Raw genomic sequence first — 15,087 nt, forward strand, 5'->3', positions numbered from 1 at the left:
AATAATAATAACAATAATAATAATTATATATATATATATTAGGGCTGTCAATCGATTAATTTTTTTTTATGGTGTCCCGATTAATTAATTGTGATTAATCGCATATGCAATTGCTGAGAAAGCCCCTCATATAACAATAATTCAATATATAAAGATTATACATATTTATATCAATATATAATTATACATAGTTATCTTTAAACATTTTAAAATTATATATATATACACTCACCTAAAGGATTATTAGGAACACCATACTAACACTGTGTTTGACCCCCTTTCACCTTCAGAACTGCCTTAATTCTACGTGGCATTGATTCAACAAGGTGCTGAAAGCATTCTTTAGAAATGTTGGCCCATATTGATAGGATAGCATCTTGCATTTGATTTAGATTTGTGGGATGCACATCCAGGGCACGAAGCTCCCGTTCAACCACATCCCAAAGATGCTCTATTGGGTTGAGATCTGGTGACTGTGGGGGCCATTGTAGTACAGTGAACTCATTGTCATGTTCAAGAAACCAATTTGAAATGATTCGAGCTTTGTGACATGGTTCATTATCCTGCTGGAAGTAGCCATCAGAGGATGGTACATGGTGGCCATAAAGGGATGGACATGGTCAGAAACAATGCTCAGGTAGGCCGTGGCATTTAACGATGCCCAATTGGCACTAAGGGGCCTAAAGTGTGCCAAGAAAACATCCCCCACACCATTACACCACCACTACCAGCCTGCACAGTGGTAACAAGGCATGATGGATCCATGTTCTCATTCTGTTTACGCCAAATTCTGACTCTACCATCTGAATGTCTCAACAGAAATCGAGACTCATCAGACCAGGCAACATTTTTCCAGTCTTCAACTGTCCAATTTTGGTGAGCTCTTGCAAATTGTAGCCTCTTTTTCCTATTTGTAGTGGAGATGAGTGGTACCCGGTGGGGTCTTCTGCTGTTGTAGCCCATCCGCCTCAAGGTTGTGCGTGTTGTGGCTTCACAAATGCTTTGCTGCATACCTCGGTTGTAACGAGTGGTTATTTCAGGCAAAGTTGCTCTTCTATCAGCTTGAATCAGTCGGCCCATTCTCCTCTGACCTCTAGCATCAACAAGGCATTTTCGCCCACAGGACTGCCGCATACTGGATGTTTTTCCCTTTTCACACCATTCTTTGTAAACCCTAGAAATGGTTGTGCGTGAAAATCCCAGTAACTGAGCAGATTGTGAAATACTCAGACCGGCCCGTCTGGCACCAACAACTATGCCTTGCTTAAATCACCTTTCTTTCCCATTCTGACATTCAGTTTGGAGTTCAGGAGATTGTCTTGACCAGGACCACTCCCCTAAATGCATTGAAGCAACTGCCATGTGATTGGTTGATTAGATAATTGCATTTATGAGAAATTGAACAGGTGTTCCTAATAATCCTTTAGGTGAGTGTATATAATACAAAATATTCAGATAATTAAAATGTATTACATTCTTGTAGCAGAAGAGTTAATCATTGATAAGACAATACAAAAAGCGGCTTTAGAATACAATGTATTATTTACTACCATATTATTGATCATAAGTTAATCATTGGCATACAGTTCACAGCAATCCATTTCACAAGTGAATTTGTCAATCAGTTGGAGATTTATTATGAGGGCTTGTTTAAGAGACCATCAATCTACACCTGCGTCAGACATGCTTGTGTAGTGTCTCGGGTGCATTGCATCATAAACATAAAATGTTTACTTCACTGTTTCAAGTTAAATATAGTTTAATACTCAAACTTTAAACACATCTTGAGATCCTTTAGTTCGCATTTGCGCTCCTTCAAGTGTTTTGAAAGCAAGAACGTAACGCATGTCTGTGTTGTGGGTTGTTTTCTTCACTGTATAAACTGCGCGTTGCTCACACAGCTGAAATTTCACTTACTGCCCCCTGGAGTAAACAGGTGGTACTACAAGCTTGCATTTCTCAGGAATCTTCCTTATTATGGTGCGATTACTTGCGTAAATTTTTTTAACGCGTTATTTTTTGTCAAATTAATCTCACTGAATTAACGCGTTAAATCGACAGCCCTAATATATATATATATATATATATATATATATATATATATATATATATATATATATATATATATATATATATATATATATATATATTTATTTATTTATTTATTTTTTGGTAAACTCAGGCTTTGACCATTTGGATAGTTGTTGAGGGTTATGGTGGGTTTGGGGATTGGTAGGGGAAATGGGAATAATGGGGGTTAAAAGCTGATTATGTGTATATATGCTTTCTGTTTCATGTGTGAGAATCAATCAAAAGTGTTAAACAAATTATTATTATTTTTTTAAGATTTTGTATTAAAAGCTGCAAAAACAGTCTTTTTTAATTTTAAGTTGCACTAAATACTGTCCAAATACTTTTTGTCTTCATTTTAAGCAGTACATGTATTTTCTTTTATAGTTAAAACATAACATAATGTAACATTTAAAACTTTTATGATTCTTTATATATATATATATATATATATATATATATATATATATATATATATATATATATATATATATATATATATATATATTGTTATATAATACAAGGGCATTCATATATTTGTAAGCATCAAATATTTTTAGAGCCACTAAAACATTTTTAGGACCACTGTACTGTTTTATTCATGATTAATTATTAGTGGCAGTATTACTAAATGATCATCCTCAGAGTTACAGATTTGATCAAACCCCTAACTGTATACTGGTCTTAGCTTGGCTTGTTTTAGATAAATTTTGGGCATTTTCAGCTGGACAGGCTATGAGACCAACTAGACCATCTTGGCCAGACTGGGAGAACAGCCTAAACCAGTTTAAGATGTTATCATAACAAGATGATTTTTTCTTCTCCAGAACACAGAAACCCAGAACACAGGACAGATTAACAGGACAGATTAAACTAAAAATAGAAAATCAGTTAAAGGAAATGTAACTTCAAAACTCATCTTAAAGTTTAACATTTTCTAATATAACTTTAAAAGGCAATAAACTTCCAAGTTTAAGTTAATAGAACTTTAATATTTTAGTTTTGTACTTTGTACTAATTACACATACATGTTAATTGCTATTAACTTGAATATACTGAATAAGCAAATCATACATTTTGATGGCACTTAATTTAAAACTTATTACATTGCAGGAATAACCTGGTAACTCCCCTAAAATGTGACTGCAAGTTCTGCACAAGCCAGCAACTCTCACATTTGGCTTTTTTAGGGATCTTTGTATTTACCCCTCCAGACTGTCAGCATGTGCTAATTAATTGCATTTAATTAGAACAGGCAACGGCAGCCAGCTCTCACTTTGGCAGGAATGAATAGTGATGCTCCACACACAAGGACAGTGTTCTCAGATTTCCTATTTTAAACAATCAGTGTGACCTCATTAAACAAACCCCACTCATCCAGACATTTCTCCAGCCCCCACCCATCTCATCTTCTCTTCTGACTGTTTCACAGCTCGTTTTCTCTCCGACACCCTCATTGCTGCAAAGAGCTCAGATTTCAAAGACATGACGCACTCTCCCTACTCCTCTGATCAAACACAGGCCATCCTCTGGATTCTGCAACGGATTTAATTATGCTTATGTAAGCAAAACTGCTAATGGACTGAGCAGGTGCTTGAGGTTTGAGCTGCGTATGCTAATAACAGCTCAACTATGTATAATGAATGAGAATACAGTGACCTCAAAAAGTATTTTGACACCTAAACAAGTCACATTTTAAAATGTGTAAATCTCACAGCATTAGCTAAACAAGTGGTGTTTCTTTTAAAGATAGCACAAGTGCACTTACACATTTCAGAAAAATGTTGTAAAATGAAGATTACATTGTTTAATGAAGACAAAACATATTTAGCCACTTTCTGGTTATTAAATGTTAGCAGAATATGTTAATGTTAGGGCTGTATGATTATGCCAAAAATCATAATTGTCCTTTAACCTTCTATAGCCACTTGTCCTATGTAGGGTCACAGGTAGTGCTGGAGCCTATCCTGGCTGTCTCGGGCTGAAGGCAGGTGAACACACATTCACACTCTCACTCACACCTACAGGCAATTTAGTGTCTCCAATTAACTATCTAATTATTATCTGCATGTCTTTTTGGATTATGACAAAAACAAACTGTACACAGAAATCGAGCAATTTCTGCAAAACCGCATCTACGCTTCATTATAATGGAAGTTGTCGTGACGCTCATTTGCATTGCATTTACCGTCACATCGCAAGCACGCAGCACGACGTTTAACTAATCCCAAATAATCCCAAATGACCGAATATGCTTTCTGCTTTTGTTCTGAAGCTTCTTTTCAAGTGTCACGTGATGTTTTTGCAGCACTACATTTCTTGTTCCACTGTGAAACATAAGCATCTGGGCATCAGATTAAAACTTGCACATTATGATGGGTTTGTCATTACTGGCTGTAGACTAATTAAAGCATCTGTGATTCACTATTGCTGTTTCATTGCTCAACAGACACGTCTGGGATTGGTCAGAATAATCAACCACTGAAAAGAACACGTTGTAAATAGAAACATTTGAAACAACATGAGTCGACTTTGCCCAGTTTTAATGATAAGTTACTCTCAACAGCCGTAATCACGATTACGTTTTTAATTAGTTGAGCAGCTCCTTTTTTAACCTTCTTTTTGCATTGTAAGTGCCTTGCTGTAAGTGCAATTTTGCATTCAAATAAAAGTTTTTTTTTAATTTGTGGAAATAGACATTACGCCACAAATTGTGTCAAGATAGATTAACTTGAAGCCAGAACATTCTTTGAACCGTTACACTCCTGTGTGTGTGTGTGTGTGTGTGTGTGTGTGTGTGTGTGTGTGTTTTGTGTGATCATGTAAAGTACGTCAGCGTTTGAGTGTCCTCCCGGATGTTTAAGCTGTGGAGCTCTTCACGGAGTAATGAAACTGAAATGAGCACAACAGATACACGGTGTTCTGGCTTCCGCTTGTATAATTCATCTTTATTTGAAGCTTGAGTCTGTCAGTAAGATTTATGAGATGAAAGTGGCAAATAATCTGATAAAAAATTTATAGCAAAACATTTATGACAGCCAGGTGGAGTCTATCTATTCTGTCAACAAAATAACTTTGGGTTTTGAACAAAACATGATTTGAAATGTTTGTTTATATCTACATTATTCAGAGGTACTGTAGAACTGCACTGCATTAAGTTTTGTCAGTACAATCAAGTAACAATTCAAAAAGGCAATGTCAAAAATCATGGTTGATATTGCCACCAGTTAATTTGTGCCACTGGATATGGAAAGTCAATTTAAGTACAAAACTGGGAAAAAAGAAAATGCTTTTTGCTTTTTTTTTATTTAAACAAGTTTAAAACACAGAGAATAAATTTAAAAACAAATAAAAACATAATTAAAATATTAAATATTAATATAAATGTTGATAATGTACAATTTACTAAGGGCCAAATTCATTGTCAGTGTACAGTAGATTGTGGAATACAGAAGACCTACTCCACACAGTGTGGTAGAACAATACATCAGCAAGGCCAATTAATCAGGGATATCTGTCCATTTTGAGATTATTCTTATTTTACTGTGTCTGATTGGCCTTGAAGTATATAAAAGAAGTGATCTTTCCACCTAGAGTCAGTTTCCAAATTTCTGAACATCTTTGTAAATGAGCATCAACATTAGCCATTTGCAATCCCATATCGACTGACCACAACTCCTCAACATGATCAGTTGAAATTGCTTTATTTATTTAAGAAGAAAGAGCACAGTTTTGAGCCAAAGGCTAATTGAGTTCAGAGGAGAGATCAGCACTGAGTAAAACACATAGCACCATTACGAGCTCAAGTGAAGCCTGGAGGTGTCCTTGCACTCTTGTCTGAGACATCAATGGTTTCATGTCTGACATATAACTTCCATTACGGAATCCAAGTTCCACTGCCGTTCTCCTGGATGACACTTATGTAACGCTGATGTAGACAGAAAACGGCTCTTTAGCAGTGCATATGTGTGGACCAAATGTATGTCAGACTTTGACAGTTATCAAAACATGCAGTTCCCCACAGATGCACATATACACAAGACACAAGTGTTCTTGCGATTATAAAACTATTTTAAGGTAAAGATGCTGGATATTTGGAACCACACATAATTGCAGTCCATGAGCTGTACAGGATGGTTTCTTCTGATATCAATGGGTGAATGGCTTAAATGGCATGAAGTAATTGGATTTCCTCCCTGCCTGGTTTCTCTTCCTCATACTACACCATACCAGCTCCTATAATACACTATTACCACATTACCATTTTTGGATGTTAAAATAATTTCTCCAACCCCAACTTAATGTGCAGCGATGACTTTAAGTAAACCATTCGTAGGTTGAAAGTGTAAACACTGTGGCTATTGCTCTGTTTCTTTGAGCATCTTCATCAACCTGATACAGCAACATTAGCACAACCAATGGCATGAGTCTGGGGCGGGACTATCGGTCTGATAAATAAAGACACGTTCAAATAGCTTTTAAATTGATTTTATGTGAAACATGTCCATCTGAGCCATATTTGCTTAAACCAACAGTGCAAATGTAATGTAAGAATGCATTTTGCTTGAATGCCTCAGGAATCCTGATTATAGGTCAGTACTCCTTGTCCAAACATTTTGTATGCATGAGCTGTGATTATAAGATCAGTGAGCAGCAATTTGCTGATGGCGGGTCATTGAGGAATAAGAAGCCTGCTAACTTATCCAAGATGAGAGCTTATTTACACAGTATGCTGTTTGGAACACCAGCGCAACTTAATGGGCCATTTGAGGAAACGACTCAATTATGTCTTCTCTTACACCGGCAGAATGTGGAGGACTCTGATAAAGATGCTGGATATTTGGAACCACACATAATTGCAGTCCATGAGCTGTAAAGGATGGTTTCTTCTGATATCAATGGGTGAATGGCTTAAATGGCATGAAGTAATTGGATTTTCTCCCTGCCTGGTTTCTCTTCCTCATACTACACCATACCAGCTCCTATAATACACTATTACCATACCAAAACATAGAGGATTGACTATCCACCCGTGGAGCCTCAGAATCCCCTGAGTGTGTGACTACAAAGAATAATCAAGTAGCTGTAAAGAGAGAGAGAGGAGAGAAGAAGGCTAGAGCTTTCAGAATAAGAGATCAGATGAGGAGATGCCACAGAGGACAGCATGTAGTTTGTCTATCAATCATGTGGGCATAGTAAAGGATGAAGGACGAATCCCTGCAGGCAACTACAATTTACAAATGTAAAATATATAAATTGTCTAGGAGCCTTTCAACATGTCCAACAGATTTAAAATGGTGTGGTTTTTGAACCACATGACCATTTAAACTAAACACTTACAAACACATCATCCAAGCACTTCACTCAACTGACAATCTTTACATAGAACCTCTTCAAAACAGTAAACCACTTATACAAAAAAAAAAACATGTTTGCTCGATGTTTTAAAAGGCTGCTTTCATGCATGATTCAATTGCTTAGTCTGATTCTGAGTTCAATTCCATCCTCCTCAACATGAGTACCACAGTAAATACTACCAGTAGCAGTTTACCTAGTAACTGGATAACGTGTCTGGAGGATCAGACAGCAGTTTCACTGTTAATTACATAAGTATTTGTTGATTTGGCATTACCAGCAAAACTTCACACACACAAGAATGGCAGTGCCGTTTTATTCTGAGACAAGAAGCTTTAAGAAATACACTATACTTTAATAGATACATCAATTTATATTAAAATTCTAAATGGCGGAGAGGCAATATGGCCGATGTCAGGGAAATTTGGTATCCAAAGGAATCCATAGGCACCAACCTCATGATTTTAGGCAAAACTATTCAAAAGTTATGGGCAAAAAAGGAAAGTGCTTTTTTTGAACTGGTGGTGGCACTATATTTTGTCCTAGAGACTAAATGCTATTCATACACACCCCTTTTCATTTCCCTGTGAACGATTATATGACCCTTCTGGGCTTTGCCCCTAATTAAAAGTCACCAATAGCAGCTCCTTTCCAAAATTTTGAACACATTGCTTTCATACATTTTTAATATCTGTCAACCATTTTCACATGAATGGCAGTCCAGACCACCATTTCAAGCTAAGTTGGGAACAGTTCGCTCAGTTCAGAAACAGCTTTCAGACTAACCAGATTGACAGAACACTGAGGAACTCAGTGCACCAAAAGTTTTAGTGTGAAAGTGCCTCAATAAATACTTTTATGTTAGATGTAGAATTCTGTCATGGCCCTGAACTAATCTGTCTTTCTGTAAATGTGAAAGAAAACTGTCTGCTTTGTACCTGTAGATGAGGACCTCATCATCTGAGCAGTTGTACTGCAGCTGGTACATTTTCACTTTGGGAGCTGTCTTGCTGATAAACCATCTGACCAGGGCAGACATAGCGGTCACCTCTGAAACGGACACCGCTTTCTCTGGCTGGCTCTTGGGAGTGGCTTTACTGGTCCTGGTAGTGCCCGTAATGTCAGACAGGCGGGACTTGGGTTGTGTTGCCTGGCCTGTACCATTGCTTATGTGGGGTAGTTGAATAACTGACAATTCCACAGAAGCAGTCGATTCACCAGCCAGGTTGGCTGCAATGCAAGTAAAGGTGCCGTAGTCCTTCGATGTGGTGATCAGGATCTCCAGTGTACCATTGCGGTACACTACAGTGCGGGAAGAGTTGCCCAGTAACCGATCGTCAGGGGCGACCCAATGTATGGTTGGAATGGGATCTCCGATGGCTTCACACCGTAGACTTGCAGTCTGCCCCTCCAGAACCAGCATCCTGTGGGTGTGTTGAGTAATCAACGGCTGCTCACACAAAAACTCGTCCTCCCGAATACTCCAGAAGTAGCGCCCTTTCAGGCCAGGTGGGGAGGCACATGTTTCCAGGTCATCGTCTCGCTCCAGGCGGCGAAACCAAAGCAATTCACAGTTGCAGTGCAGTGGGTTCCCTCCAATGCTTAGTGAAAGCTGAGGGGCGAACGGTGTGGTCATCACCTCGGAATCTTGTGCTCTGGCAAAGATTGGATCCGGTGGAAGTTTCTGGAGACGGTTAGAGGTGAGGTCCAAGCGAGCCAGCCTCTCCAAATCCACGAAGGTCCCCTCAGGAATGTAGTCCAACAAATTGTGGTCCAGGCTTAGTTGATGCAAGTTAATCATTTGTCGTACTGAATGCCAAGGCAGCGCTTGAATATTGTTGTAGGACAAGTCCAGATCTTCAAGTGATGCAGCAAGATCTTCAAATGCCCACTCGGAGATGCGACCTAGTTGGTTGTTATTGAGGATGAGGTGCTGCAGGCTGACCAGCCCTCGCAGGTCATCTGGGCCTAACTCCATTAGACGGTTGTTGTCCATATGGAGAGAACGGAGGGTCTCCAAGTCACTGAATGAGAAGGGCTGGATGTAGCTTACGGTGTTTCGTGAGAGCGTAAGGTCCACCAGATCCGTCATGTTGGCAAAGTCCTGCTGTGTAATTCGAAGGATGTAGTTTCCCCCTAGTCTGAGCTCCACTGTGCTGCGATCTATATCTGGTGGCACGAAGAGCAGGCCTTTAGCTGGGCACAGGGTCCCCAGCGACTCAGACAAGTTCTGGCACACACAATACTTGGGACACGCATGGGTCATCATTAAAGACATACCCAGGACCAGCAGCTGACAGAGGATGTGGTCCATGGTAGCTTCATACAAAGGGACCTGTGAGACAAACATACACAACAGATAATCAGTATTGACATTCCTGATATGGAGACATTTCTGATGTTAACAAAGCAAGTTAAAAGCAATGGCTTTAAATCAGGGTACTGTGGCATATGTTATGAAGCAATTCATCAATTGAACCTGCTTAGCTTTTTGTGTAGCAGTCTGATCTGTGTCTTTCTGGGTCCACTCAGTGAACCCAGACAGCTTGAAACCTCACAACCTCACATACAGATTATGTACTTATGTATGATGTGTGTTACATGTGTGCAAGAGGCTTTCTCTGCCAGATTATCACAGCACTGTGAGAGACGGCAACTGTCTGAACTAGGGCTGTCAATTTGAGATGTTAATTAAGTGCAGCTTTATTATAACTAATTATTTAATTAAAATAAAAAAATACTGAAATAGCACGACACAATGCCTGATGCGTGTATACACTGGTCAACAAGACAAACGATGGAGACGGAATGCGAGTATGAGCCACTAAATTTGAAATATTCATGAAAATTATTTGTTATTTATTCGATTAATAAATAAGTATCAAGTATTCAATTCAATTAAAATTTTTTATCAATTGACAGCCCTTGTCTGTACAAATATTTGCATCTGCACATACTGCACTTCTCAACTACAATAGTATGGTGTTCCAGAGAATGGTCTAATTCTTATCTTTTACAGTCTTCAGGGAGCCAAATTGTCCTGTTAAAATATGGACAGTCTATCAGTTCCTTTCCAACTCAATACTCAGAGGGTTATTCTATCACAGGGACATGACCCAACACACCCACCCCACAGAATCAATCATGTGGTAGTCAAAGCCAAGGACTCTCATGGTGCTGACAGCAGGTCAGAGAGTCAAAGTCAAGTTGGTACTGCTTTGATGAGTGAAGAAATCTTGACTCTTTAATTTCAGTGTTTATTGTAGACAGGCCTGTAAACAAGGCCAATTGGCTAAATTACAATTCTGAGCCTTTAAGGAATAGTTCAGGAAATCAAAATTCTTTCATTATTAACTCATGTCATGTAGTTCCAAATATGGATGCTATTTTTTGCCCCATTGAACACCCAAGCAGCAGCTCTTTTCTGTACAATGAAAGTTCAGAGTGACCACATCTGTCAGTTTTCATAAAGGACAAAAACAAGACACCATAAATATACTTTATTTCATGCATTCTTTAAAAAACATCTCCATTTGTTTTCATCTGAACACAAAAGTTGTACAGCTTTGAAACAACACACAAAAAAAAAATCAAATGACATCATTTTCATTTATGTGTGACATTTCCCTTTGTTTCATTTAACCCATGCAACATGGGTTTATGTTCAGTATCTCGTCCACTGTGTGTTGGTATAGGATTGGGAGACCATGTGTATCTGCCTCCACTAAGGACATGAAAACCATGTGTGGTCTAAAGTGATTGCTTTTGGAAGACGAGTGTCAGGCTAACTGACATTATTATTAAGAAAGGTTACTTAGTTGGAGGCATGTTTCACATTTTCTTCCCCCACAAGTTCATTAACATGCATGGCTGGAGGTGAGACATTTGTCTGAGCTGTAACCACATGCACCTCATCACCTCCAGGTCAGAGACAGAGAGAGAGAGAGAGAGAGAGAGAGACAGAGAGAGAGGCAGGCAGTTTTTCTCTAAATAGGATCGGAAAAAGAAGAGGGATGCTTGATACTTCAGTTAATGGGCTAGTCCTAATTGTGGTCAATAGTGCAAACTGCACAAACAAATTGCATACTTAGCGAGAGAAAAAAGAAGATAAAAATGGAGAGGGAAATAAATAGACAGACTGTGAGGACTAGGAATGTAGTGATCCTAGTAATTCATTGTCATTTAAATAATTGCAATTAACGATTTATTTTGTTTTGTTTTAAAAATGGATTGTTATGTTAATGTCACTTAAAGAGTTCAGGCTTAAAGGTGCAGTAAACAATGTTAGCCATTATGAAACTTCCAGCAGACTTAGCCATTGAATTAGACACACCCCCTCTTTCCAAAACCACCCACCAAATACACACACTCACAGAGATGCTTGGAGACCATTACAAATATAGATGGATTTTAATGTCGCAGGAAAAAAAATGCAATTTGATGTCCGCAAACCTAATCAGTTATATTGTCAAAAGTATATCGCAAGTCCTTTTGACATGTAACTGCATGATCACTAGTAGAATTCCACAATGATCTGTCATTCACTCAAGTTCAAAACAACATCATAGATATCTCTATGAGATAAAAAATCTCTAGAAAATTTCAAATACACATATCAGCTATGTACAGTAATACTAGTAAAAAAAAACATCCTGGATACTTTCGTAACCTCCGTTCCCTGATGGAGGGAACGAGATGTTGAGTCGATGTAGTGACACTAGGGGTCACTCTTGGGAGCCTGAGACGCCTCTGATCTTTAATAAAAGGCCAATGTGAATTGGCAAGTGGTATTTGCATGCATATAATATATGAGAATAAGAGAATAAGGTCCCGACCATTTCAGCGGGTAGTTCAGCATTGTAGCAGGAGGGTTCAAAATTAACCAAGATGTTCCTTATCTGTCACTCACTCGACGTGTGTCGATAACCCCCCAGATTGACACCGGTTCTGACACAAAAGCAAATCTTTATGGCCCTTTTCAAGCAGGCAACCTGCACCAAGTAGTGGTCTTAGTATAAGGACTATACATTGATGTGTATATGCTGTGAGCACAGCTATTAAAGAAAAACTGATGCAGTGTAATATCAGGATTTACAAATAATACATTCCTGATATTCAATAAGCTATTTTGAACAGTCATCTAATCTAAAGCATTGCCATTACAACTGCATTATTTGTCTAGCAACATTTATTGGACAAATGAACTTGATTGTCATCTAAAATAAATTTTATATATAAGGCAATTTACCTTTTCTGAAGAAGCTCAGCAAATTTTATCCGAGGTAAAGAGCGTTCGTTTTTAAATATTTAAAAGTTTTAAAATGCTCAAAAGCTAGTTTTCTGAAAGTGAACTCAGCATTGGACAAATAGTTCTGATAGTTTATAGTCTTGAAAAAAGTGTAGAGGACTGTTGAGGACCCGAGACTCTGCAGCCCTAAGAACAGCGAGGGCCAAACTGTCCTGGGGCATCAGAGAGGCAAAGCACGCACACGGCCAGAAAATCCACAACCACTTTCAGGACAGCAGTGACACACGGCACATGTGGCAGGGCATCCAGGCCATCACCAAATACAGGACAACATCATCTGCCTGTGACAGTGATGCCTCCATTCCAGATGCGCTGTATGACTTCAATACTCGGTTTGAGGTGCAGAAAGACGTGGTGGCGAGGAAGACCACCCCTCCTCCCAACAACCAGGTTCTATGTCGTACCACGGCTGATGTAAGGACAACTCTAAGCAGAGTCAACCCACGGAAGGCTGCTGGACGAGACAACATTCCTGGCAGAGTGTTCAGAAGATGTGCAGACCAGCTGGTGGATGCGGTTACTGATGCGGTTACTTCAACATCTCCCTGAGCAGCGCCGTTGTTCCAACGTGCTTCAAGGCCACCACAACCGTCCCATTGCTCTCACACCCATCATCCTGAAGTGCTTCGAGAGGCTCATCATGAGACACATCAAGACCCAGCTTCCCCCCTAACTGGACCCCCTGCAGTTCACGTATCGTCCCAACAGCTCAACAGACGACGCCATCACCACCACCCTCCATCTAGCCCTCACCCACCTGGACAAAAAGGAAACGTATGTTCGAATGTTGTTCATAGACTTTAGTTCAGCATTAAACACAATCATTCCTCAGCACCTGATTGGAAAGCTGAACCTACTGGTCCTGAACACCTACGTCTGCAACTGGATCCTGGACTTCCTGACTGTGAGACCACCACTCTGAGCACTGGGGACCCCAGAGCTGTGTGCTCAGTCCACTGCTGTTCACGCTGCTGACTCACGCAGCAATGATCAGCTCGAATCACATCATCATGTTCACTGATGACGCGACTGTTGGGGGTCTCATCAGCAAGATAGACGAGTCAGCATACAGATAGGAGGTGCAGCAGCTAATGGACTGGTACATAGCCAACAACCTGTCTCTGAACTTGGACAAAACAAAAGAGATGTTTGTTGACTTCAGGAGAGCACGCAGAGACCAAACTCGGCCATACTGTGTAACAGTTTCTTCCCCCAAGCCATCAGACTCCTCAACACTCAGAGACTGAACTCACACACACACACACACACACACACACACACACACACACACACACACACACACACACACACACACACACACACACACACATGTTGGTCTACCTATCATTATGAGGACTTTCCATACACATAATGACTTTTATACTGTACAAACTTTATATTCTATCCTCTAAACCTAACACAACCCCTAAACCTAACCCTCACAGAAAACCTTCTGCATTTTTACATTTTCAATAAAACATTGTTTAGTATGATTTTTAAGCGATTTGAATTATGGGGACACTAGAAATGTCCTCATAAATCACATTTATAGCATAATAACCTTGTAATTACCAGTTTGTAACTTACAAAATTGTCCTCGTAAATCACAAAAACACGCACACACACACGCTCACACACAGACACACACACACACACACACGCACACACACACACAAACACACAAACTCAACTGAACACCATCCGACTCCCTTTGCAATTTTGCACATTTCTTTATTATCTCCCTGAATTTTTTATTTTTGCTGCTACTCTATTCCTATAGTCCTGTTTCAGCTATTATTGTACCGTCTTGTACTGTTTGCACACATTTGCACATCTAGAAATGTGTAGGTCTTTTAGTTCTGTGTAGTCTCATGCAGTTCTGTGTTTGATTTATGTTGTTTCATGTTGTTTTTATGTAGCACCATGGTCCTGGAGGAACGTTTACTGTGTACTGTACTAGCTGTATATGATAGAAATGACAATAAAGGCCACTTGACTTGACTTAAGAAACTGTAGTGCCAAACAGTCAATGGATGTAGAAAGGAAGTCCTGCCTTACAGGTAAAAGAGCCAATCACCTTTTAGATACAGTTGTAATCACCTCGAGATTAACCTTAAGTTAAAGAAGCACAATTTATGATTCCAGTATTGTATGATTTTACTGCAATATTTTAAATATGTTCTTTGATTGTAATTTGACCAACCTTTTTTGAGATTTTGGCCTTTCCCCCTTTCAAGTAGATAAGAGCTGCACTTTTATGTCACTTGTTTACATAGAAAAATAGCTGCCTGGGAGCATTACAAAAATGGCCGCCAAGTGACCTGACTTGCTAAAAATACTTTTGCTTTAGTTGA

General features: G+C 39.2%; 1 protein-coding gene across 2 annotated transcripts in view; it reads right to left on the minus strand.

Moving 5' to 3' along the window:
• Window positions 1-15,087, minus strand: part of lrfn2b (leucine rich repeat and fibronectin type III domain containing 2b) — a 175,906-nt gene that overhangs the window by 15,226 nt on the left and 145,593 nt on the right. For both annotated transcript variants that reach the window (XM_052098723.1, XM_052098724.1), the window contains one exon: window positions 8,364-9,760. In XM_052098723.1, coding sequence (XP_051954683.1) covers window positions 8,364-9,739 — 1,376 coding nt within the window. In that variant the 5' untranslated portion in view covers window positions 9,740-9,760. The remainder of the gene's footprint in view (window positions 1-8,363; window positions 9,761-15,087) is intronic.

The sequence above is a fragment of the Xyrauchen texanus genome, chromosome 30, assembly GCF_025860055.1.
Source record: "Xyrauchen texanus isolate HMW12.3.18 chromosome 30, RBS_HiC_50CHRs, whole genome shotgun sequence".
Lineage (NCBI taxonomy): Eukaryota > Metazoa > Chordata > Actinopteri > Cypriniformes > Catostomidae > Xyrauchen > Xyrauchen texanus.